Source organism: Cryptotermes secundus, unplaced genomic scaffold (assembly GCF_002891405.2).
Source record: "Cryptotermes secundus unplaced genomic scaffold, Csec_1.0 scaffold132, whole genome shotgun sequence".
Taxonomy (NCBI): Eukaryota; Metazoa; Arthropoda; class Insecta; order Blattodea; family Kalotermitidae; genus Cryptotermes; species Cryptotermes secundus.
The window spans coordinates 471,041-496,539 of record NW_019722426.1 but is presented as its reverse complement, the minus strand read 5'-3'; the positions used below and the strand labels follow the sequence as shown (position 1 = coordinate 496,539).

Here is a 25,499-nt window from a genome sequence, read left to right as displayed (position 1 = left end):
CAGCCCCAGTGGGCCTAGGCCTACCTCCATGAACTTCTCCGTTCACTTCGGTTTTTCTTGATCTTACACATTCGGTAGGACTCCTTGGGCGGGTGATGAGTTCGTCGCGAGGCCTCTACCTGTACACTAACACAGAAAAACGCACACACACAAACTAAACATCCATGCCCTGAGTGTGATTCGAACCCACGATCCCAGTTTCCATGCGAGCGAAGACAGTACATGCCTTAGACCGCTCAGCTACAGTGACTGGCCAGTTAATTAGTTAGTTAGTTAGTTATTTTTCAGAATGAGAAGAACATTTAACCTGACTTTGAACACATCAGTCAATGATTTCAGAAGATTCAGACTTTCAGCACACCTGACAGTTGCACAAGCTTCAGAAAGGCTGTTATTTAGAGCGCTGTTTGATGACTGAAGCTCAGAAACCTGTTCCATTTCCTTTTGCAGCTTCTCTCTTAGGTTCTGCTCCAGTTTATGGAAGGCAGCTTGTGCTTGAATACCTTTCTGCAAAGCTTCATGAAGTTGGCTGCTGCCCTTGGATTCAGCAACAACAAATTCTTTGATCTCCTGAAGGTAACGGGAGGTCTGAAATGATAAAGCCATTTTAAGGTAGAATGTTAAATTTTTTATAAAAAGCTATCTGGTAAAGCATGAGCCCTGCCTTTATCAGGAAATTTCTTTGGTTCCAAGTATACAGAGCCAAATCTGAATATTATCATGTACAGAAAGAAAATCAAATACGAGGTTCATAAAGTTAAGAGCATGAAAAATATTTGATTACTGTTAATTTAACTTCGTTCCTGGAACATATTTCAGAAGGACCAATCCCACCAAAAACGGTAAATAATTACATATGCCAACTAAATATACGTATATGGAATATGACAGTAGACTGCTAGAAAAAGAAAGGAAAAGAAAATACAAGATGAATACTGCTCGCCGAGAGTGTTGTGTATTATGTTACAAAAATTTCTGGCTTGCTGTATGGATCATAAACAGACATTGTATGCACAGGGCAACATTCTTTATCTAGAAGCAAGAATTCTATTAGGTGGAAAACTGTCTGTAATGGAAAAAGTCTTAGTTAAATTGGATTCTGTTGTGAGTTTCACTGTGTAAATATTCTCTAACGTTTTGTGACAGTGGTTGATTCTATACACTACAATTACATTCAACTCTGTCCAGTGCTAACCTAATTTGTATTCTGAGGCCAGCCAAATGCAAAGTCTCTGATCCATAATGAATACTTTCTCCAAGCTACTGTTCATGTATCCAAATATTTCTTCCAGTAGACTTACAGAGGCAAAGATTTACTAAATGACGGACTTGGTGAATGACTATGTTTTCATTTTCTTGTTTTTAATATTCTCAGCGTGTTATGAGACTGAGTTTGTTGGTACTTAGGACCTAAGTTATCTACCGTACAAGCCCCGAATTACAGAAGAAAGTAATGAGTTTTTGGTGGAACGAGAATTGACAGGGAAAAATCAAGTACCTGGGAAACGTCTACCAAAATGCCACTTTGTTCATTATGAATTCCACGTGAAATGTCTAAGGATGGATTGTGAGTTGCAATGATGAGAATCCAGCGACTAACCGCCTGAGCTCTGACAGCTATCAGTGGTGTAGCGTGAAATTTTCAAGTTGTAGCCAAATTCAAAGGCAGGAGGAGGTCGTGAAAATTCTGGCAGTTCAGTGTAAACTACATACAAGACAACTACGTAAGTTTACGCTAAAAATTTCGTTAAGTTAGGGAAGAAAGAGAGAGTAAACATAAATTAGGAAGGCAATATAAATTAGAAAAAATGGTCAGCAACTACTGACCTTACTTTTTTTCACCTTGTTCTTGTTCTCCATAAGAGATTTTTGTGGTGAAAGTATCTATCAAGAGGCGGCCGCGCCATAGCTCAACTGGTTAGTCACTGGCTTCCCACTGCGGCGGCCCGGGTTCGATCCCGGGTCGGGTCAAGTGGGATTTGAGGTGGACAAAGTGGCGTTAGGGTGGGTTTTCTCCGAGTACTTCGGTTTCCTTTGCCAATCTTCATTCCACCAAATTCTCCATCATCATAATCACCCGGGGCAGGATACAATAGGCCAATCAGTGGCCGCCGTGGCGAGTGGACCCAAGTGGACTCCACCCCCCACTAAAAAATCTATCAGAATCACAGAAATTCGAACCGTTTTCTAAATATTTAAGAATTTGATTCATAGTTGTTATTAATGATAACTTAGTGTGAGTACTGATGGACCTCATCATATCATGATGTAATAATATTCTAGAGCAGAAATGTGTGTTCCGCCTTCCCGTTCTTCCCTGCTTTCTTCCGTTTGCTTGTACTCTGTGAGCACAACATGTTAACATAGTGAGCTTGCGGTAGGTTGGACTGTCTGCCCCTCAGACCCAAACTACATCGTGTCTCTGCCTGTGCCCAGAAACGGCCAAAGTAAGCCGTAAGAAAACGGCTATTGAAGACGATGTATTATCTGACCACCTCTTCTCCCAGTATCTGCAGTACCACTGAACCACGAAACTGATACTTTTATTCCATTTTTCAACGTGTTAGCCAGTCTAACGCGGATAACATGGAAGTTCCGCTACTACTAGATATCTAATTAGCTAACTCCATAGCGCTGGATCCTCCTTGAGAAAATGAAAGTTGACCAACTGGCCAGAATATGAATGTTCATTACCCTGTTCATAAAAGCTTCGTGTTATTTTCCTATCTACATCTAGGTATCTTAAATTTTCCTGTCCAAATAGTATTTATGTCTCTCTCATTTCCTGTGTGTGCACTGTATGTCCCACCGAATACATTATCCTGACAATATCTGGTAAAGTGTACAAATTAAAAAGCTTCTCATTATGAGCTTTTTCCGGTCTCCTGTTATTTCTTCCTTCTTATGCCGAAATATTCTTCTCGGTACTTGTCTCTCAGACAGCCTTAATCTGCGTTCTCACTTATAGTGACAGACCAGAGAACTCTCTTACCTCTGAATAATTATCCCTGTCCTTGCAGACGTTCACTGGTGCAGCGCTCTTTTCCATTTTCAGTCTCTCTACTTCAGCTATTAGAAATGGAAATGTATTAGAACAAATAATAACAGCTTAGTTGATATCTACTTAATTAAGTGAAGACAACACCACACGCTGCTAGAGGGTATACACAAGCAAGGGGCATATTGCAGATTGCAGACGTGAACGGACTAATGAACAGGAAAATAAGCCGCAGAAACAAACTTTCTGGAATAATCACATAGCTCCAAACAAGTGGACGACGCCCCTGGAGAGGTGGATTATGATTTTATGAAAAAAATTTTAATAGGAAATTTTAATGGATTTTTAATTAATTGTTTANCGCTAAAATTGACATCAACTTCGCCGTCAAGCGGCGGTTGCTCAGTTGGTGTAATTCGCTTGCGGACTCAAACCACGGAGTTCAGTTATTTATGTTATTTTAAGTGGACTGCAAAGCGCGGTTTTAGCGCACATCAGAGCAGTGTAACAGTTTGGATGCATTAAGACACTTGAAGATGATCATCTATGGCCGGAACATGTTGTATTAAGTGTTAATTGGTGAATAAACAATTGTTGCATTATTGACGGACTGCGATACATAGGNTGAGCTCCACTGTCACCTGCTGCTCCATACCTTTATTATTATTATTATTATTATTATTATTATTATTATTATTATTGGGGGGGTTCCCCATGCACCGCGACTAATAGTCTATTGTACGTCTCCCTTTGATATTCTACCAGTCGCCATACCCTCCTGGTACTGGTGCGTGCTATCAGCCCCGTTAAGCCAACGAGGTCGGCCCTCGGTACCTCGATACTTCCCCAATCTACCAGAGACATTGGAAACTACTTGGGCGGGAAACTTGCCTAATTTTGCTCACAGGTCTCCTAGAGACATGAGGGTCTTTTACGTGCCGTAAATCTACGACACGGGACCCACGGCTTAAAGTCCCTCCCGGAGGACTTGTTCCCTGAATTTTTCCGCCCTTAAAAATTCCACGACCTCCGCCGGGTTTGAACCCGCGTACCTTGAGTCATGAGGTGGGAACATTACCCCCAGACTACAGAGGCCGCTTTGCTCCATACCTTACTCCTCTTGACAGAAACACAATAACCACTTGGGTCTGGGATGGATTCGGACCCGACTTGCATTATGAGTGCCTTCTAACGCCCACGCGCCGACCGCACAAACAGACGTATAGACCGACGCTCCTCTTCTGCAGATGCTTCAGCATGGGTTCCCACGAACATAGTAGTGCTGCTCCAATCACTTACCAGGTTTGAAAATCATGGCAACAGGAATTCATGTGAGAGTGAACCGCTTTGAAGTTGTCTTTAAATTCGGAACAACGCTGCCCTATCGACTTCCTTTCGTGTACAGTAGTTGGTTAGTACCAGCACTGAATTACATTATTTCTTGCTTATGTAATAACGCCCCTTAAATTATTGCTAAATTCACACAGGGTTTCTGAAAGAATTCTTTCATATTCATATTACAGGTGTGTCCTCGAAATGGACAATTGTTTTCTATTTAATATCACACAAATAAATAAAATATAACACATGCTTTTCTCTCGGTGCTCCAAAGTAACTGTAGTGGGAAGGAGAATATCGGATGTTCGGACAGATGGATGACAGAGTATGATGTTAGTTGAAAGGACGAGGGCCTGGAAGCAGAGGAACGTCCGTCATTGGAAGCCGTTACCAGGCAACATGACTAAGGACAGTAGTCTGTGTGTGACAGTAATATGTAAAGTGTAGCCAAGAGCCGTAAGTGTCCAATAAATCTGGCTATTAATCCAAAACCCGTCCACAGTCACTGGATCACGTGACAAAACATTCTATTCAAATGTCTTTCCTAATATTCTGACTCAGAACACTGGCGCCAGCATTAATGAAAAAATTGCAGTCCACTGCCGTGGCCCGCAAACATTTCTGGATCCTTCATATCATATATCTACTGAAAACTTCTCCGACTAAGTTCGGATTTAAATTATTTTTGTTTTAATTCTCATGCATATTCTAGAAACAAACCTCTGAGTGTAACAGCCTCAGATTCGTGTTTCTTCTCTTGTTCTGCAGTCCTTTTCAGCTTACTGAGGAAGTGATCATGAGCCTCCTGCAAACTGACGCCCATCTTCTCGGCCACTTCACATGTTCTCTCGAGCCGTTTGTGGTCCTGATCCAGTTTCTGCATTTCACTGGAGGAAAAGGAAAATGAATAGTATAGCATAACTGACACATACTTCCTTCTTCTCTTCTTATACATTTAACGCACTTCTTCGAAACTATATCACAAGATTAAAAAAGGTGTACTTTTTATTTAAAGGCATAAATTCTCAGTTTACTTACTCTTTTAGGTTTTACTTTTTAAAATCTATCACAGCGAAAAAATAAAGGGAAGTTCAGTTTACGGGAGAAGAACCAAAATACCGTCCGTATGATTTCAATCACGACTCATATCCAGTAACTGGGAATATTTCAGGGTATGTTTAATATTTCTAAAGTTTAGAAGTGAATTAAACTTTACTTTCAGTATTTTGGATCATCGATTTTTCAACTGTGCTTTCATAGTGCCGATTACTTCGCAGCAAAGCCGGTGACAAGAAAGTTATCGGTCATTATTAATCAAAGAAATTCTCGTCCTCTTCACTGGAAATTCTGAGTGTTCTTTTATCTCCCTATGAGCAGTTTACACTTTCATACCAAATATTTTCAAGACCACTGTGATTCTCTTCTAAACTATTCTAAAATTCTTCCAGTATTTTGGAGTAGTTTTTGTTGTTATTTCCAATTTGAATAATCTGGGGGAGTTTTTCTTCCTTTCTTTCTTGCTTTCCGTCGTACTCCTGAAAATAATTTAAAATAAAAAGTGATGTCACAATCTTGAAGAATGTCGTAACATGGCCGTTCCATTGCCGTTTGTCTATCAGTTACTTGCGCGCTCTGCAAGCACTGAGTAAAGTAATGTGCCAACATGTCTCATCCGGCTAACATGAGGCCTGAAACAGTGATCCGTGGCTTGAAATGCCATGCATTACTTCTTATCCTCAAGCGAACACTGTATCGTGTCTCTCCTAATAGCGCGTGCTCTCATTGTCGGTTAGCGTAAGCCGCGATGAACTGGCTGACAAGACCATGATAGGCTCGCTAACTGGAAGTGGCAGAAGATGCATTATCAGATTTTATTGCTTTTTCTGTCAGTTTGTGATGTATGAATTTTTTTTTAAGTGTTAGCCAGGGGTTAACATAAAGCTCCCCCACTGGTTTTCTTCCAATTTCAAACGTCAGATTGAATGCACTGGTTGGGATGCAACCACGTAGAGCAGTCCTTCCAAAGCGGATTGTACGCATGCTGTGGGGCGGTGGAATTACATAGGGTGAGGTGCTAAGAGTTAAGAGGGCGGCGGTACGGGCCCACGAGGAAAGCCCCCTCCGAGCACGTTCGCTTATTTACGATGGAAGTGGCTTAAACCGGACATTGGGAAACTGGTATCACTTCATCTAACTCAATCATCGCATTGAGAATTTACTAGCAGTGAAGTAGTTACCATATGTGGTGCCTTATTTTATTGTTATTATCTTCCTTAGTGAGATGCGCAAACCGCTATCCTGAAGAATGCTTTTCATATGGCAGGGCAGGGAGAACAAGGGATAAGTTTATAGAACAAGGGGGGCACTTGCTAAAAAAAATTTGGGAACCACTGATGTGGAGGATGATTTTTGTGTTTAATGCCAACATCATTTCAGATGATCCACACAAAATTTCTAGACATGTTTATAAAATATCACTGGTAAAATTCAATTTACGTATTTGTCACTGTTGCAAGTTATCTTCATAAAGAGAAGGTAAATATAGGTACAGTTTTTGCAGCAACCATTTTCTTACTTTTCATTTCAAATAAGCAAAATACTTTCCCGTTAGTTATAACGAGATCTGGCCCATTATCAAAAATCAATGGAAATGTATACGCATATGTAACAACCAACCTAACACACATCAAGTGGAAGTATCTTCAAATTACAAACTAAGATTGTCATACTTTCTTACATTTTCTTTTCTGTTCTATTAATTCTCTCCCAGTCCTACTCAGACAAACTGCAACCGCAGATTATACAAAGTCATTTCACCCCCTCCATCACAATTGTGATACTACATGATTTAATGTCATGACAAATAACTTAGACTTGAAGCCACTGTCTAAAAAGAGCACTTGACCGACATATCATTTTGTGCAGAAACGTCACGAAAGTTATGAAATTGATTTAAGCTTCTGACAGTTGTCACAGGGAATAAAACAGATGCTTTTGAGCACCAAGAGCGTAAATGTTTATTTATGTAGGGGTATTTTAAAAAATGCATAAATAAAATATATTAAAATAAATGCACCACCATACTACTACTACTACATCTCAGAAAACCAGAGGGTGAACCTCAGAAGAATGAGCTAGTGAGGATATGAGACGGAGTGAGTTCGTTCAGGAAATGATCCAGTAACTAGTTTCAATTTTTGACTGTTGAACATTTGCGTTCCATAAGAACCCAAATTTTTTAATGGAACACAGCTACTGGCTGTTGAACACAGAATGAATTGGTTATTTTGACAGAACATATGAGTGACTTTATACTGAATGCAGAAGTAAGTCACATCTTCCTTGTTCTATTATTTTGAACTCTTCACCTCCTCCACAGCTGTCCTTATCTTAGCCTCCAGGCTGATAGTGTTCTCCTGGAACATTTGCTGACATCGCAGCTGCCCCTGCAGTTCTTCAACTTGTCGATTCAATGTCAGATTCTCCAACTGCAACCAGGAATAACTGTAATGCAACAAATTTCTAGTACCTAGTTAATAGTATCATGTACTAGCTTACCTACCGGGCGAGTGATGGCTATAGTGACGTGTTTTGTTTCATCACACTGAACACGGTTGAGAAAATAAGNAACTGTGTCACCATGAACGTTAAGTCTTAAGTAAGAACGATAATTCTTGCAAAGGCTTCTGTACATGAATAGCGATCTGGAATTAAGACACTGGTCTGTCAAATGTCTACAAACATTTCTGGTTACTGAGATCCTGAAGTCTGCCTGATATTTTGTGTCCAGCCAATGCTGTAGAATTAATGATAACTACATTCCTTCAAGTGTCGCCATCTGAATCTAAAAATATCCAAATATCAAGTAAAATCATATATCGTAACGATGCATATTTGTACTATATCTCAAACATCATTTTTCTAAGTACTTCATGAAAGGCAAACAAGAAAATGATTTGGACAGGAACAAGTTTGCATGTTTCAGTACGAAAACGAACTTCATAAAACCTTCTTTACATGTCGCTGGCACACAAATCTTTTATCAAATACTCTCATGAAACAATAACATCAACCAAAAATTATTCAACTGTCATATATTTAAAAATAATCTTCAGCAAAAATATTTTAGCGAGAAGCTATTTTTAAAGAAATTTCACAATTATATTTTCACAGACAGATCTACGTATCTTCTACTTAACAAGTTTACTCGGAAAAAGAAATCGGATATAATTCGTACTTATTTGAACCACGCATAAAATTACATCTCAAATTGCTTCCTGAAAATCAGTCACTTTATTAACAAATTATCACATGATCATGCACTTAGCTATATCATAAAAAGACTGTTGTTGTAAACCAGATGTGTAACACGGAAACTGACAGTGGCAATTGTTACTTCAAAGAGTGAAATATCATATAAATCTTAATCATACTAACCAATTTACCGATGGTCAAGCAATACAAATATTAAGAAATATCCATACGAGACTACCTGACTAGTATGTATCTGGTCCTTGAGGTAGTCTCGTTCACGGACGGCCGCCTCCAATTCAATTCGTAAGCGGGAGAACTCAGGAGAAGTTGCAGCTCGCTCCTCTCCGTATTTCTGCACTGCCTCCACAGCTACCTTCAGTTGCATGCGCATTGCTTGAGAATCGCGGCGCTCCACATCCAGCATGCATTCAAGCTCATGTTGCCTCCGTAGTGCTCCTTCTAGATTCGCACGGCCCTCGTCCAGCAATCTCTGGTGACAAATCATGTCATGGGAATGTACCAAATAATGGAAACACTAAGAATTTGAGGAATAAAAATTGGTTGTGTTGGCTACATTGATATAACTTCAGTTGGCAAAGCTGCATATTCTTCCGTCTGTTTAAAATCTGTAGTGCTCGTGTCAGTGCATTAGTGATTGTATTGAATGTGGTGAACGAAAGTCCTGTGAAAGAATCGGAAAATGGAAGACTTGTCCAATTTTGAAAAAGGACAAATCGTCGGTGCGCGTTTAGTTGGTGCATCTTTGACAAAAAGGACCACATTATTAGGTGTATCGAGAGCGACAGTTTCTAAGTTACGCNACATTATTAGGTGTATCGAGAGCAAGCCAGCATCAGCGAAGAGAAAGTGTGGGCGAAAATATACATTGACAGAAAGAGATCGTCGTGCATTGAGGATTGTTTCGAGAAATCACAGAACTGCTGCAGTACAGGTGACAGCAGAATTAAATACACGTATTAATCTGGAAGATCTCTTTTCCACAAATCTGTCCGAAATGAACTTCACAAATCCAGTATCCTCGGTAGGGCTGCAATTGCTAAACCTGATTACTAAAAGTAATGTTCAGATACGTAAAAGATTATGTAACGACCATAAAACCTGGACATCAGACAACTGAAAACGCGCGTGATGTGGTCAGATGAGTTGTCTTTCACGCTGTTCCCTACATCAGGAAGAGTCACGTTTGCAGAACACCCAAGGAAGGCCAGGCACACACCACTCCTCGCTCAGATCCCTCACGACAATTTAATGAGCGTGTATATTTACAGTTCTGTACGTTTTAATTCTTAGGTATTCAGATATAACATGGAAAGGTAAATAAATCTGAACGGAATTGCAGCAAGAACTTTCGAAAATTAATCTATTAATTTCATCTTGAACATAACACTGATTTGTTATACCACTCAGTTTGTGCTCACTCCATTTCTTCTCAATAAAATTAATGTCCACCTACCCTCTTCATGTTGAGTTCGTGCACCACTTCCATTAATCTTCTCTCAAATGAGAGAAACTCAGGCTGAGAGAGAAAGTCATTCTGAACTTGTTCCATTATTCAGACTGATCTTCAAGGCTGAAAAGAAACAAAGAGCAATTAAGGCATTACAGACAAAGAAGCCCTGAGTATGAAATTACTAGACACTTCATCGCCGTTCCAAAATTCATTCCTCCTAAAAGATATTCATGTGATACAAAACTGAATGAAAATATATGTTACTTATTTATATCTCTATTTCTTGAACGTCATTATTTGAATTAATTTATGTCAAACTGTAAGGTCTTATTTTGCCCACAAAAGTATTTGAATATGAAAAGGACGAAGTGCAGAATTTAGGATATTATAAAAGAAGGAAATACGTGCATTGTACATGTCAATTAACCATTTAAAGACTGAAATCTTTCTACATAATACATAAAAATTCAGACTTATCTCATAGGAAACACATAGGAACACACATTACATCTCCGCTACAAAGATTAACCGCTTGACAACAATCGCTGTGTATTGTGAGAACCATACGGAACACACAATTATACATTTTGTGGGTACAACACAAGAGTTTTAGTATGTTAAAGCAGTTCGTGCAAATAGTAACTGAGCTCAGGGCCGCGCCATAGCTCAAGCGGTTACTCGCTGGCTTCCCACCGCGGGTGCCCGGATTCGATCCCGGGTCTAGTCAAGTGGGATTTGTGGTGGACAAAGTGGCGTTAGGGTGGGTTTTCTCCGAGTACTTCGGTTTCCCCTGCCAAACTTAATTCCACCAAATTCTCCACCATCATAATCACCCGGAGCAGGCTACAAAAGGCCAATCAGTGGCCGCCGTGCCGAGTGGACCCAGCTGGACTCCACCCCCCACTAAGCGAAGTAAAAAAAATTAAACTACTGAGCTCTGAAGTGTTTATGTTTTTAGAACTTGTTAATTTAAAGCGTGTTAAATTCGCCAGATGAATCCCCAAATATTCGCACCGTCGCCATGTTTACAATTGTTGACTTATAAACAATATTTGATACTCAATCTGCAGGGATGTTTATATTCCATCCTTATGTGGGTACGTGATTTCATATTCCTGGCTCCAGCGGTTCATTGGTTATTATCAAACTAAAACCAAAATAACTTTTTCACACGGTCACGTTATGTTTCCCCCCCCAACATAACTGCCTTGAACAAGTTGCACATATTTTCGAAGGTCTAGTAATAATTTCAGGACCCTATATTATATAGCACCACCTTAGCGCTCACCTCCGGTGTTCGTACGTCCGCCATATTATTATTACTGATTTTAGGAAATTATAAAATACGCGTTCCAAGTTCCCACCAATGACATAGGCCAGAAATGTACATGGAATTTTCTGAATGTCGCTCAACTGGTTCAATCATGAAAATGGGAACACATACATACAGAGCACGGTGATCTCATATGCCTGAGTAACTCCACGGAGCTGGATCATTTTTGAGAAGACAATTTTCTATTATTTGCTCGGGTAATCCTCAAACCCCTAGAAACAGAAACCTCAAAAAACGTTCACAAGAATCCACTTGCCGCTTGTCCTTATCGTGAGCCAGATAAATCTAGTCCAAACATCTCAACAATATTTCTTTACGATCCATTTTAATATTATTCTTCAATCTACGTCTAGATTTTTCCGAGTAGACCCTTACTTTCTGTTTTCCGACAAATCTTTGTATAAGTTTCTCATTTCTCTAATTTGTGCTACATGACCCGCCCATTATATCTTCCTTGATTCATTCATCCTAATATTTGGCGTAGAGCACGAATTATGAATCTCCTCATTATATAGTTTCCCGCTTCCTGTTACTTCCTCCCCCCTTGGGCACAATTACTCTCCTCAGCATCCTCATACTCCCGTAATTTAAGAGACCAAGATTCATGGCCATACATAACAAGTAACGTTACAATTTTGCATATTTACCTACTTTACATTTTCTTGAGGAAGGTAAGTAGCTAATACCAGATACAAGGGACATTAATCTAAAGAAAACTTCACTCAAGCATTAATCATTTCGCTTTTCCGACTCAACGAATTTTCTAATATGTCATTAATTTATTCATGAATATTCTTTCAATTACTTCTTCTGTTTACCAGAACATTTCAAGGCAATTTCCATCCATTTATGCTCAAAGATATAAACACACACGCCGAAAGATAATTTGTTTTCGCGATTGTGGGATTTGTGAAACGTTCTTTCACCATTCTCGAAATATTTATCAAAATTTGCATCAATTGCCTTCTATCGAGATGAAGGGTTTATGGCTTTTGACAAGAACATGCGTAGCCGAGCTTTGATGTGTCTTGGCAATGTAATCAGAAAGGCAGAACAGTTCCAACCGAGTGTACAGAAATGTAATACACTGTCCAGGGGGCTGTCCGACCATCAAACTACACAACAGCAAGAAGAGGAGAGTGAACACTATTTTGACCTTTGTTTACAGGTACCCTACGGGGGACTGTTGTCTGCTTCTCTAGTTAATCAGAGATGTTGTATCAAATCATGGTAATCACCACATCCTTCCCAGTAGTAGGTACGCGTATAATTGGCTTGCGACGCTATTGTAAAACTGAATCTCCAGTTTTAGACACCTTTCTAAGTTCGCGAAGGGGAGGATATAGGAGATAAATCCTAAAGAAGTTAAACCTCTCAATTTTTTCTACAGTGTCATATGTATTTTGTAAATCTGGTATTATTCACCATTTCTTCTATAAAAAAATACAAGCTTATAAAACTGTGTAGCTTAAGAGTTGCATTCGACAGAAGAAATTATAATTGAAACAATTAAGACTACGCTGAGGTCTTCGCTTCTATTAAACAGATATTCAATTCGCAAGTAGCTATTCACCGCCAGATGCTGGCACTTAAATTGGCTAGCAGTCAGAACTCTGTCAGGTCTACTGAACGAACAAATAATGAATATTAAATCGTGGGGTTGTAGAAACAGTAAGAATTGACAATCCGTCAGTTCCATTTAGGCTGTTACAGAATCAAGGCGAACCAATACGAGCAAACGGAAAGAGATAGGTTGCCTTTCCAGGTCCCTTCTGCTTCCACACAATCACAGGTTTTCGCAAGCCACCTGCTTTTCTTGCTGCAAGCTCCATGCCTGTTTCTTGCTTGGCTTTTTTTTTTAATTCGCTTAGTGGGGATGGAGTCCAGCTGGGTCCACTCGGCACGGCGGCCACTGATAGGCCTATTGTACCTGCCCCGGATGATTATGATGATGGAATTTGGTGGAATGAAGATTGACAGGGGAAACCGAAGTACTCGGAGAAAACCCGCCCCAGCGCCACTTTGTCCACCACAAATCCCATTTGACCCGACCCGGGATCGAACCCGGGCCGCCGCAGTGGGAAGCCAGCGGCTAACCGCTTGAGCTATGGAGCGGTCCTTCTTGCTTGGCTTACTTTCTAACCATGAAGATGGAGGTGAAATTTCCCTCCGAAACATTGGATAACTTTCAACAGTCTACAGTGTTACATCCCAGAAGGCAGAACTTTTTATTTACAATGAACAAGTCCTTGGTAGATATTTGGGTACAAGCCGGATACAATCCCAACTCAGGAATGACTTGTTACCAGTAAGTTGATGTTACTTGTGCCACTGTAGCGTGATCATACTTCATGTACCGATCAGTATAATGCCTGCATCATTATACTCGTAGATGGGATTGAAACGAGACGATGCTGCAGTAACATGTGTAGTAAGGCAGTCGTACAGCCTTCATGTGAAATAACTGGTAACATTAATCAACACGGAAATATATCGCAGAAATTATATCAGACGGCATCAGAGAGAAAAATTGACAATTAAATATTGTCACGTGTATCAGTGACTAAAGACGCGGGTTCTGGATTGGATGAACGGGTTTATTTGCTCCTCATACACACCACCAGTAACTACATGTAATTATAGATCTATCGCTTTTTACACACTATCCAGTCCACCGTTGCACACGTAGTACGATTCTGTTTCCACTTGTCTTCTCCTAGCAACGGATCTCAACACAAAAATTAGCATTTCAAAGCCCTACGAAGTCTTCCTGCCATTTCGTATTCAATCACTCTGGAACTAAAAATTCTTCTGGACTCACTCCTCCAGCTTACGGCTGACTCGTAAATTTAACTCGTAACTGCCTTGAACGAATTCTGCCACTCTTATTCATACAGCCGCGGAACTCAAGTGGACCTACAGTAAATATATCACGTGATCGCTATCCAGCCAGTCTATTGGCGCGTCGGTCGGATCTATAGAAAACACGTCACGTGGTCTCTAACCAGTGTTATGTGACGTCACCACGGAAACGGAAAACACAGCTTCCTCTGTTGTTGCGTGTTGCCTGGCAACGCGTTGATCAACTCCATTAAATATAGACAAAATCATATATATTATATAAACTACAGAATTAAAATCTGCAACAAGGTCGTAACTTAATTACAAGCTTACATAATAACTATTTTTAAAAGGTTTCGATATTTGAATGCCCGAATGCAATGCTCATAATCAAAGAATAACATTTATTTCAAAATTAAGAGAGTAGTAAAATCGGGAAACTTGTATTTTTTTAATTAAAATATGGAAAACACTGTGGAGCACCCTGTTCTCCTCCTTCAGAATCCTTGGATTTAACGACATTTTGAATTCAAGCCACGCGTCTCTCCGACGCCTACTACTTATTCTGCGACCATATTGAAAAATAGGAGGCAAAAATTAGAAATAAAATCAATAAGCTCTGAACCATCCATGTCTTTGTCTTATTATGAAAATTCAATTCCGAAGACGGCATGTTTAAAAACCACGCTAGACCACCAATAACATTTCCTCCTCCTTTAACTGAGCTTTATAAAAATTTCAATGTCAACTTAAGATTGCTGATTAAGTATGTGACCTCGTTGCAAGTGATTTCCTGCGCAAGTTGTTTCCAAAGAAGGAAGATAAGAAGAGACAGAAGAGGAAGAAAGAATGATGAACACTTATGTTTCGTATTCAGAAAGTCCAGGGTTCGTATTTCGGCTATTCTGTGCTTTTTATAATTTTTTTATTGCTAGTGGGGTGGGACTAAGTCCCTTGTACTGCGGCCACTTCTGGCCTATTGTACCAGCCCCAGATGATAGGTGAGGGTGATTGTGGAGCAATTGGTGGAATGAAGATTGGCAGGGGAAACCGAAGTACTCGGAGAAAACCTGCCCCAGCGCCATTTTGTTCACCACAAATCCCACTTGACCAGACCCAGGATCCAACCCGGGCCGCCGCGGTGGGAAGCCAGCGATTACCGCTTATGCTATGGTGCGGCCCTTTTTTATAATTTACTCCAGTCCCACAAAGAATATACGTGTATTAGTGTAGTACCTAAAAATAAAACGACCTCCTCCTTCAACATTCTTTCCAATTAACCGCTCAGAAATTACCCTACGATTTGATGCAGCTGAAAATTGCCGTTAAAAAAATCAAGAACTAGCAGCAGGAAGCTTAACTCAGGCTTCGCACTTCCTCTTGTACTGCTCGTATAGAGAAATGTGGTGCATAACAAAGACTTTATGAAGTTCTGCAATTTTTTAGATTTTTTTTCAATAGCAACCGATACAAATTCAAATTAAAATCACCCGAAAAATTTTGGCGCAGACCCAAACTCCATGCTCAGTCTGAACCAGTTCAGCAGTTTCGGTGATTCACTTTGTCGACTCATTCATTCATTCATTCATACGTCTGTGGCTCTATAGCTCTTTATTGGACCTTGGCCGCTTGTATAGTTAATTAATTTTTCACACAGTCGGTAGGACTCGCTGGACCCGTCGCAAGGCCGCTACCCGTATACAAGAGAGCACAAGCACAGAATAGATGCATACAGATATTCAAGCCTCAAGTGGGATTCGAAGCCACGATCCCAGTGTTTGAGCAAGCCTTCCACCGCGTGGCCACTGTGATCGGCATTTTGTCGACTGGCAGGCGTAAACTCCCGTCATACTTACTTTTAGGAAGTTCTTGCAAAGAATTCATAAGAATATTCTGAATTCCTATACGATAGGCTGATAAACTTCATTCTTTGAGCAATTTGAATTTAAGTGCGTTGAGTTTTGAATAATTAAACAGAGAGAACATCTAGGAATGCACAAGTAAATTAATCGAAATTGGTATTTAGTATCTAATTTTATAACACCGTATTAACTGGAGAGTTTAGTAGTGTCACATGAAACATGGCAAGAAATTAGCAACCACAGTGTGTTTTAAGACATTTCTGAACTTCCTTGGTGGGAATGGAAAAACCCTAGAAGTCAGTAAGTACAGAGCGGGGTCCCCGGCCGTGGATTCGAATTGAGTATATTCCGAAAGCGAGTTTGTTGCGTTGCCGCTTTTCAGTTTTTTAATCCTATACACAGTCAGTGGGACTCCTTGGACGGGCGATCAGCCCGTCGCAAAGCCTCTACCTATACAAAGAACAACACATACACAGAATAAGCGCATATAGACATCCATGCCTCGAGTTGGATCCGAACCCACGATCCCAGCGTTCGATCGGACAAAGACTGTTCATTCTTAGACCGCGAGGCCACTGTAATCGGCCGTCCAAAATTGTACATCAATAATGATAGCGTCATTAAATAACCTTCTTAAAAAATATAAAAATCAACCGTTGCTGCAAATCTTTAGAAAAAACTGTAACGGATCGGACGTTCTCGCAAGGGTGACTACGAAAATTACTGTCTTCTGGAAGATGACGAGATGTAATCTCTAGAATTCTGAAGGAACGTCAATGAACTACCAGACTACATGGCATCATACACAAGAACACAATACCCTTTTAGAAAGTCGTTTAGTAAAGAAATCCATACTGACCGGAAGGCCCATTCTTTCATAATACGGGCGCGTCACTGTGTTTGGAGAGCCAAAAGGATTCTTAGACAGTGATTTGTGCGTCAATTTGTAGGGGTCGCGTTCAGTATTCGAGGCAGTCTTCTCGACGATAACCTTCTTTACTGATTCGGTTAAGACACGAGTTCCTGTCAAGCTATCTGTCTATCATATTCAGTCGTGATGTGGGTGCTCTAAGTCTGTGACTTCCAAACAGAGCATACTAAAATTTCCACAGTCTGTTCCCCTTACAAGGCCTTTTCCGGGATGGAAGCAACGAAGGTGTAAATATTTGAAACTTGAAAAACTGTCTACAGGAGATACATTTGTAAAAAAAAAAAAAAAAGTAGGAATACTTGAAAAACCTAGTTTTAGACTGGAGGATGGTATTAAAATTTATATTTCAGAAACAGGATGTGTGGATTTTGACTGGATTCATCTGCTTCAAGATAGCATCCAGCGGTGGGTCCTTATGAACACGGCAATTAAATTTTGGATTCAATAAAAGGTGGCAATTTCTTGACAAGCTGAGCGACTTCTAGCTTTTAAGAAGGATTATTCTCCATATAGTGACTCAGTAATATTAATAAAACGAGGTTTGTTTATGCATGCGCCAGATGTTAGTGCTTTCCCTAAGGCAAGCACACGGAGTCACGCCCGAGTGTCTGCTTATTATCTTTTGAATGAAGTCACCAAAATTTCATTACCCTTCGGATTATACTTATCGCACTGTATTTTTATCCATATTTCTTAATTATTTAACTACGCTGCATCAACTGTGAAATTATGCTGCGTCGAATAAAAAGTGAAAATACGTATCATGCCTGCGGAATCTGGAGAGGGTCAACGGAAGCTGTCGAAATCTACTTCAAAACAATACTAGAACATTAACCTGTAACGACTGAGGAAAACTACAAAAAATCTCATTGCACGTACAGTCGGAATCCCATGCGAGATTCGAACTAGGTACCTCCAAAATATAAGTCTTTTGAGTGACGAAAATAAGAAAACTCAAGCCATTTGTAGTTAACCCTCCATCTCCCCGCTAGTGTTCTGGCTTTCCTTTACTACTTCTCGAATGTCGTCGTTTCTGCGCTGTGGTCTTCTGCAGTACAATATGCAAAAGCAAGTAAGGAAGTCTTTACAACAGCCTACTCTCCGTGTAATGATATGCTCCTTAAGGGATTTCGCAAACTCGCATTTTCTAATAGCTCTTCAATTTTCCTCCCTGTCCCATCACACTAACCTCTGCCATGTGCCGTTGCAAGAAATTGTCACAAGACGGTCACAAGATGCCCATACCGAAATCACGTTCGTAATATCCAGTACAGTAAAAGTAAAGTAAAGCTATCCCTGTAACAGGCCGCGAAGGCCCATAGGGTTGTGAGACGTTGAGGGTCCCACATTATTTAGACAATCGGCTCAAAGATGGCGGTAAGTTTGTCAGCCTTACGCGCCGGCCGCGCTTTACTCCCCAGAAAAATTATTTAATTAATTCCTGGTACTCATTTCTGTTAGAAGCTGAGTCGACCCCAAGGCCATAGTGCGGCTGGAAGGATTAGCTCAATTGAAAAAAATCCAATGACCTCATCGGGATTTGAACCCGCGACCTTCTGGCTTGTAGCATAGTACCTCAACCAGCTACGCGACTGATAAAATATTTATCATTCTTTACTGCACGACGACACAATCAGAACAATATCAGACCTTAGTCAAACCAATCAGTTTACTAAAAAGAAATCTGCATAATTTTCTTGTGTTCCCTACACTCTTAATTACGGGTATAAAGGGATTTAAATGCAATTTTACTGCTAGAAGTGAACCCATACCAAGCAGTATTCTCTGTAACACGTAAGCTTACAGGGATGAAATATTTAAGACATATTTTACCCAGTAAATAAAGTTGCTAAGTATTATATTAATTAATATTGATTTTAGTACTTCATTATTAATATAAAGTATAACGGCTGAATTGTGTCATATCAAATTGAGAGCAGCAAGATTTCACAGTTTAAGTTTATGTGCATCGTAACTAATTAAAATTATCCGACTTTCTGTCTTCTTTGAACTCGCAGAAATCAATTCATTTTGTGTAAATCAAGAAGCAGTATTTAGGGTAAATTCTGCATAGTGAATGGGTGAGTATTTGTTACTCTTGTATCCATAAAGCCAGATCTGTACAAGTTGGCTTCACTGTCATAAATTCCAACGTGTGAAAGCTCTTGGACACACCTCCAAACGTTCGTGTTTAGTCATGATTGTGTTTTTAAATACATAAATAATATAGGTAGGCCTCTGATCATACAACCTATCCCCAGTGACTTTTGTTTTTAATATTATCCATCGTCCTATTTTTGTATAAATATTGTAACATATATGATAGACATGTTGCCAGGCAAGAGCTCTCTAAACACCATCCAACACGGAACAATAGATGAGGCTGTTTTTACTATGTCGTCCGCGCCGAGCAGCGGTGGAACAACGGGGTTATGCAACCTGTTTCTAAGCAACGGCTAGGTAAACACATTTCCACGTATCGACCCGTGCAATGAAAGCGGTGATGTCATCAACAATAGAGAGACGGTGATTTCCGTGGGGTCTGTGCAAAGTGCTTATAAGAGAAAGGAGTGACAGAATACGAGTCAGTCGTAAGCTGGAGGAGTGAGTCAGAAGAATTTTTAGTTCCGAGGTTCCAGAATGAGTGAAGACCAAAGAGCAAAAATACTTCATAGTGAGCTGAAGTGCTAGTTTCTGTGTTGAGAGCCGTTGCCAGGAGACGACTAGTGAAGACGAACAATTCTACTGCGTGTGCAAGGGTGAACTGGAAATTGTGTAAATCAGTGATAGCAATGTATTTAAGTGTGATTAAGAGAACTTGTAACTAAGGTGCTCATAAATCCAATCATGCGAACTAGAACCCGTTATTTTCGTCAAGTGTACCAGCCTACACGTGACAACATAATAATATGCATGTATACTAATATACCATTGTCAAGAACGTTTAGATCTTGATCTATCTGCAGACGGGGGAGTTCAGTGGGTGCTAATAAATCATCACCGTAAAGAAATAGCCTGTTATGAACTTGGTACACAGGACGTCGGATCTGAACAGACTATTTGGAAAAGGCTCAGCAATGGGAAATTGACAAGAAATTTCGAATTTCGAATATAATAAAAAAGACATTTCGATGGTGTGGACGGATTCATCTGACTCAGGAAGTCGAGGTAAAGGGCCCTCTGGTTTGACAAAATCCGGGGACTTTTCTTGACTGATCGGCGACTACTAGCAACGTCAGCCTTAGCTGCCTTTAATAAAGATGTTAAGAATTGTTTCCGTATAAAAGAGTTCATGATTGTTCTTCATATAAATCTGTTAGTCTGTTTCAAAGAGCAGTGTTTTTACTCTCAAAACGGAATTTAAACAATAGTACAACAAGTGACAAATCCAGTTAGACCTTCCTCAGTTTTAATTCTCGTAAATATACTGAAACAGTTTGCAGGAAATTGAGTATTACCTTATTATAAGGGGAAAGAAGATTGGAGAGGATTTGTGTGAGGTTTTGTGTGTATAAAAGAACAGACATAGGAACTTAAATCGGACTTTGTTGTTGATTGGCTACAGACTAACCACGCCCCAAGTCTTTTGTTTTATATTCTAAGCTAGGAGCAGGGGGTGGCTTCTTGGTGCGCAAGAAAGAAGTAATTCTCCTGAGGCTTTGTGACGTCAAATTGATGTTAGGCGAAGTAAATATAAGCGTCTGGATACGAGCAATTTGCAAGAGTTGATTTGCAGACAGCGTCTGGGGTTGGTGCAGAGAAAACCGGCGCCTACATACAGGTAAATATCTACCGATATTAACTGTAGCCATTCACAATTCAATTAGATGGAACATGGGCCGTTTATGGAGTGACGAATTCATACACAGCAGCGCAATGGTGTACTCTTTGGAGTACACGTATTAAAAGGTAAGGTAAAGCTATCCCTGTAACAGGCCGTGGAGGCCTATAGGGTTGTGAGATGTTGAGGCTCCCACATTTTCTAGACAGTCGGCCCACAGATGGCGGTGAGCTTGTCAGCCTTACGCGCCGGCCGCACTTTACCCCGCAGGAAGATTCCTGGTACTCATTTCTGTCAGAGGCTGAGTCGACCCCAGGGCCATAGTGCGGATGGAAGGATTAGGTACATTGAAAAAAAATCTAATGACATGGGGAATCGATCCCGCGACCTTCCGACTTGTAGCGTAGTGTCTCAACCACCTATGCTACCGCGTACCACCGTACATATATTCACACTCCTTTTTCTTTGTAATTCAGCACACCGCTTTGGCCTTGATGTTCCCTCATTGTGGATAATAACCTACTGCTACAAAACATATCACGTTACATACAGGCTATTAACACTGTCGTACTAAATAACGTTTTCTTTGTTTCGTTAAATATACACCACATTTAAAGTATTTCGTGTTAAGAAAAATGTATAACATTTTACTTAGAAAGTTTGAGTGGTAGATATCACTTGGAAGAGGTGGGCATAGTTGGGATGATAACAGAAAATGTACCTTGAGTGTGTGGGCCGGATTCTGTCAGCTCAGGATAGGAACCAGTGGTGACCTCTTGTAAACATGGGAACGAACCTTGCGGTTTCATAAATGGTATGGAATTTCTTGAACACTCGAGTGGCTATCATCTTCTCAAGTGGGACTCGGCCCCACAGATAACATCGTATAAAAATATTACAAGTAAAAGTTGTATACTTTAACAAGGCATATATTTTATGTTACATGAATATTTCCCAGTGGAGGGTTCTTGTGAAAAGGGTAATGAATCTTCGGGTTCCATAAAATGCTGGGAAGTCCTCGAGTAGCTGCACAATTGGCGGCTTCTCAAGAAGGGCTCAGCTCCATGAGTGAGTGACATGAATATTTCTTGTAAAAATAACAATTATTGACAAAAATAATAAAATTTATTTAAATTTCAAGAATAGAAACTATAGTGAACCATAGGTCAAAATTAAATTTCCCCCACCAACCTTCACTCTATACTGGCTTTGTCAAGTTTCGTCAAACTTGTAGGGCAGTTTCGGAAATAAAAATCGAAGACCGACGGCAAAACGTAATCACTATTCCTAGTCACTGCACGCGAATAAAAGACATTAAACTGCATAAAATATTTCCTTTCCATATTAATTTTCTTCCAACTTCTGATGCATTTTTGTGGCAGAAATAAACGCTACGAACTGATAGGGTAGGCCAAGTTGAGTATGCAGTGAAGTACTAGATTCAGCAGCTTAGGTTTTGTGATATGACGATAAACAAATAACTTCCTGATTACATTCTATATCTGTAATTTCCACGCTTAAATAGTGATGTTAATTTAGGAAGGAATTGGGAGCATATTTAATTTCTTATAATTCTTGCAATCATTTACTTCAGAATAGTTGTTCTTCTATGTCCTATTTTAAAATGTAGAAATTAAAATATCCAGAGCTACAATCTTATCTGTTGTTTTGTACATTATGCTACGTTAGAATCGGACAAGACTCTTTTGACAGAAATTTTTTAAAGTTCTTTCAGTCCCCATGAGTGGTCAACTAATACCACAAGCATACGCCACGATTTATGTTCTACTATCATCAGTACGGAATACCGTGTAAGCACTTACTTGCAGAATGTGAGGGGATGCTCTCTGACCACACTGTAATGGCGGTATAACAATTACATCTACAGTAGAATAATATAGAGTTACCTAATTCAAGATACCCACTTGTTAAGGAATTATCATTAGCTGCAGTGTGAACGAAATTCCGTTATCATAATTTAGTCTAATTTTAGAGTTAGTGGTACAGTAAACTGTATATGTTGGAACAAGAGTTATATGAGTCTAAGGTATTATAAAAATTAGCAGTTGAATCAGCAGCACATTATCATAACCTCGATCTTTAAAGTGAGGGACTTCATTTCTGATTCGGCACTTGCTGGGTACAGAGTAAAGAGTTTAGTTGAGAGAGGACTACAAGTAGATGCCCATACAATAATAAAAAAATAAGTTTCACTCCATTAAGGCTAAATCTACATTAAGGCTACATTAACGTAAATGGAGCACCTGATGATGGCACTATAGTGCCGAAACATGTTGTGAAATAACAAGTGAAATTGAGTGCACTAAGGACGGACACTGCATACATATCATGTAAGGATGATAATAATAGTAATAAACAAATTTTAAACAGGAACACAAGCTTAACATATTATTTAATTTCAGATATTTAGAAACAAAGACCATATTTCATCTCTGCGAAAAAGAAACATTAGAGCTAATAAGCTATGTGTTTCTAGAGTTGAATGAGAAGAGTTTCTTCTTTTATTCTCGTTTACAAATTCTTTTTATGTTTCGCTTGATACTGGGTAGTGGAATTCGCAAATCTAGCATCGCATTTACTTTGTTCCTGTATTTTGTTTTTGTTACTGTGCAATTCCAGAAACCAGTTTCGCACATGAATGTCCTGACGAATTGCATGTCGTGATAAAGCCTTCTCCTTTGAGGTAAGACACAACAAAGAAAACAAATTCCATGGCCTGTAGTCCGCAAGCGAACTATGTCGACCGAGCGACTGCCGCTTGTCGGCGAAGTTAGTGCCAACTTTTGCGGATAGAGGGTGTCAAGTGGTCAGCGCAACGGATCCCCACGGCCGTTAATCTCGATTGTCTAGACCGGAGCTGCTATTTCCTTGTAATACCTCCTCAATTATCATCACGAGGCTGAGTGGATCCCGTTCCAGACCCACTATTTATCAGAAAATCTGGTAGCACCGGGAATCGAACCAAGGACTTTGGATCTGTAGGCAGAAACTCTGACCACTAGACCATAGAGGCGGTCGAGGTAAAAGACACTTTATTTCATTAATTTCTTCCTTTGAAAGTGACATTTATATTAACTGAAGCGTTTAAAAATAATATTTAAGTTATTCTTTTTATACTGCAAAAACCGGGGTTCCGAGGAATGCCAATTGGGAAACACTGGTTTAATAAAATAACCACTGTTTATTCTGGGAACAAAATAAAACCCATAATGCATTCTGGGAAGAAATTTCGATATATTTCATATGCGCTATTTTTAAATACTATACCAGGCCAATAAATAAGTTCAGTTGGGAGAACGCTATTATTGTCCACACAAAGAAATGGCAATGTTTATGGTCTAGTGGACAGAGTTCCTGGCTACAGATCCAGAGGTCCCGGCTTCAATTCCCGGCGCTACCAGATTTTCGGAAAGTAGTGGGTCTACAAGGGAGTCCACTCAGTCTCGTGAGGATAATTGAGGAGCTACTTCAATGGGAAACTAGCGGCTCCAGTCTAGAAAACCGAGATTAACGGCCGTGGGAATCCTTTACTCTGACCACGCGACACCCTCTATCCGCAAAAGTTGGCAATAATTTCGCTGACAACCGGCGGTCGCTCGGTCGGTGTAGTTCGCTTGCGGATTAAAAGCCACGGAGTTTTATTTCCTCCAGCAATTGTTTCCATTTATCACGTCAATACGATGGCGTATTTACATGGCTCTTACCTCCAAATCTTTGGGTTTTTGTTGGTGAATGGCATTTCCGACTAATCGCTATTTGGTAATCATATTGCGATTTAACAGAAAATTTCTTTAAAATCCTTTTTAACATTTTAATGTTCTGAAATGTATTAATAGTGCATCAACAAAATTGTTTTGTCTGACGCTCTTCGGTTTCTGTCGTGTAACATCACACTTTCAAAGTTTTTCCCCGCTACGTACCACATATAACTACAAAATTAACCATCAAATTGTAGTAGTAGCAGTAGATTGTAGTAATATTGTCACTCGTTCCACAAATGAAGAACGAACAAACCGTTGATGTGGTAACTGGGTAATACCTTTCCATATTAGTGTGTTTTAATTGTGAATAAGTGATCATTGAAGAAAAGACATGAAGCGACACAAACTTCATGATCTAATGAGGCAATTGTCAAATTCTGAGAGGAATTTTCATCGTACTGAATCTGACATTAACATTGCATGCTTCGAATGTTTATCACGGTTCAATATATTAATTTTTAAGTAAAATCTGCATACGTGGCAGTTTACAAACTACTGAATTTTAAACTGGCTGATAAGGGATGCGCTACTTGACCGATCTGAATAATTTAGCCTTCAATCATAATCCCGGGGATACAGAAGTTAACTGTTCAGCCTATTTTGCACATTCTATAAAAAAGAACATGACATATTGCATGTGTCCCTCACTTGTAAAATTTTAACTGGCTAAGTATTTCTCAAATTCCATATCATTTACAAAAATTCGCCTCAACGTTACCCCATCCCCCTCCCCAACTAGCAAATGGTCATTGAAAATTCAACACTTACTATTAATTTAATTTAATAGTCACTCACTCACTCATGAAGCCGAACCTTTCTTGAGAAGCCGCTAATTATGCAGCTATTCATGAACTCCCAGCATTTTATGGAACCCGAAGGTTCATTACCGTGTTCAAAATAGCCCTCTA

The 25,499-nt window shown here is 39.8% G+C and overlaps 2 protein-coding genes across 4 annotated transcripts in view; one reads left to right on the top strand and one right to left on the bottom strand.

Annotated features, from left to right (window-relative positions):
- LOC111861292 (leucine-rich repeat-containing protein 45) overlaps positions 1 to 25,499 on the bottom strand; it is a 41,315-nt gene that overhangs the window by 5,312 nt on the left and 10,504 nt on the right. For 2 of the 3 annotated variants that reach the window (XM_023845728.2, XM_033750259.1), the window contains exons 3-8: positions 10,065 to 10,181; positions 8,829 to 9,080; positions 7,697 to 7,824; positions 5,057 to 5,223; positions 2,993 to 3,069; positions 362 to 588 (exon numbers count right to left, since the gene is read on the bottom strand). In XM_023845728.2, the coding sequence (XP_023701496.1) occupies positions 362 to 588; positions 2,993 to 3,069; positions 5,057 to 5,223; positions 7,697 to 7,824; positions 8,829 to 9,080; positions 10,065 to 10,160 (947 nt within the window). In that variant the 5' untranslated portion in view covers positions 10,161 to 10,181. The remainder of the gene's footprint in view (positions 1 to 361; positions 589 to 2,992; positions 3,070 to 5,056; positions 5,224 to 7,696; positions 7,825 to 8,828; positions 9,081 to 10,064; positions 10,182 to 25,499) is intronic. The other variant, XM_033750260.1, reaches the window with a different exon arrangement.
- The window catches only part of LOC111861293 (callisulfakinin), a 6,632-nt gene continuing 1,896 nt past the window's right edge, over positions 20,764 to 25,499 (top strand). Inside the window, exon 1 of the mRNA XM_023845729.2 lies at positions 20,764 to 20,809. The gene's annotated coding sequence lies outside the window, so the exon portion shown is untranslated. The remainder of the gene's footprint in view (positions 20,810 to 25,499) is intronic.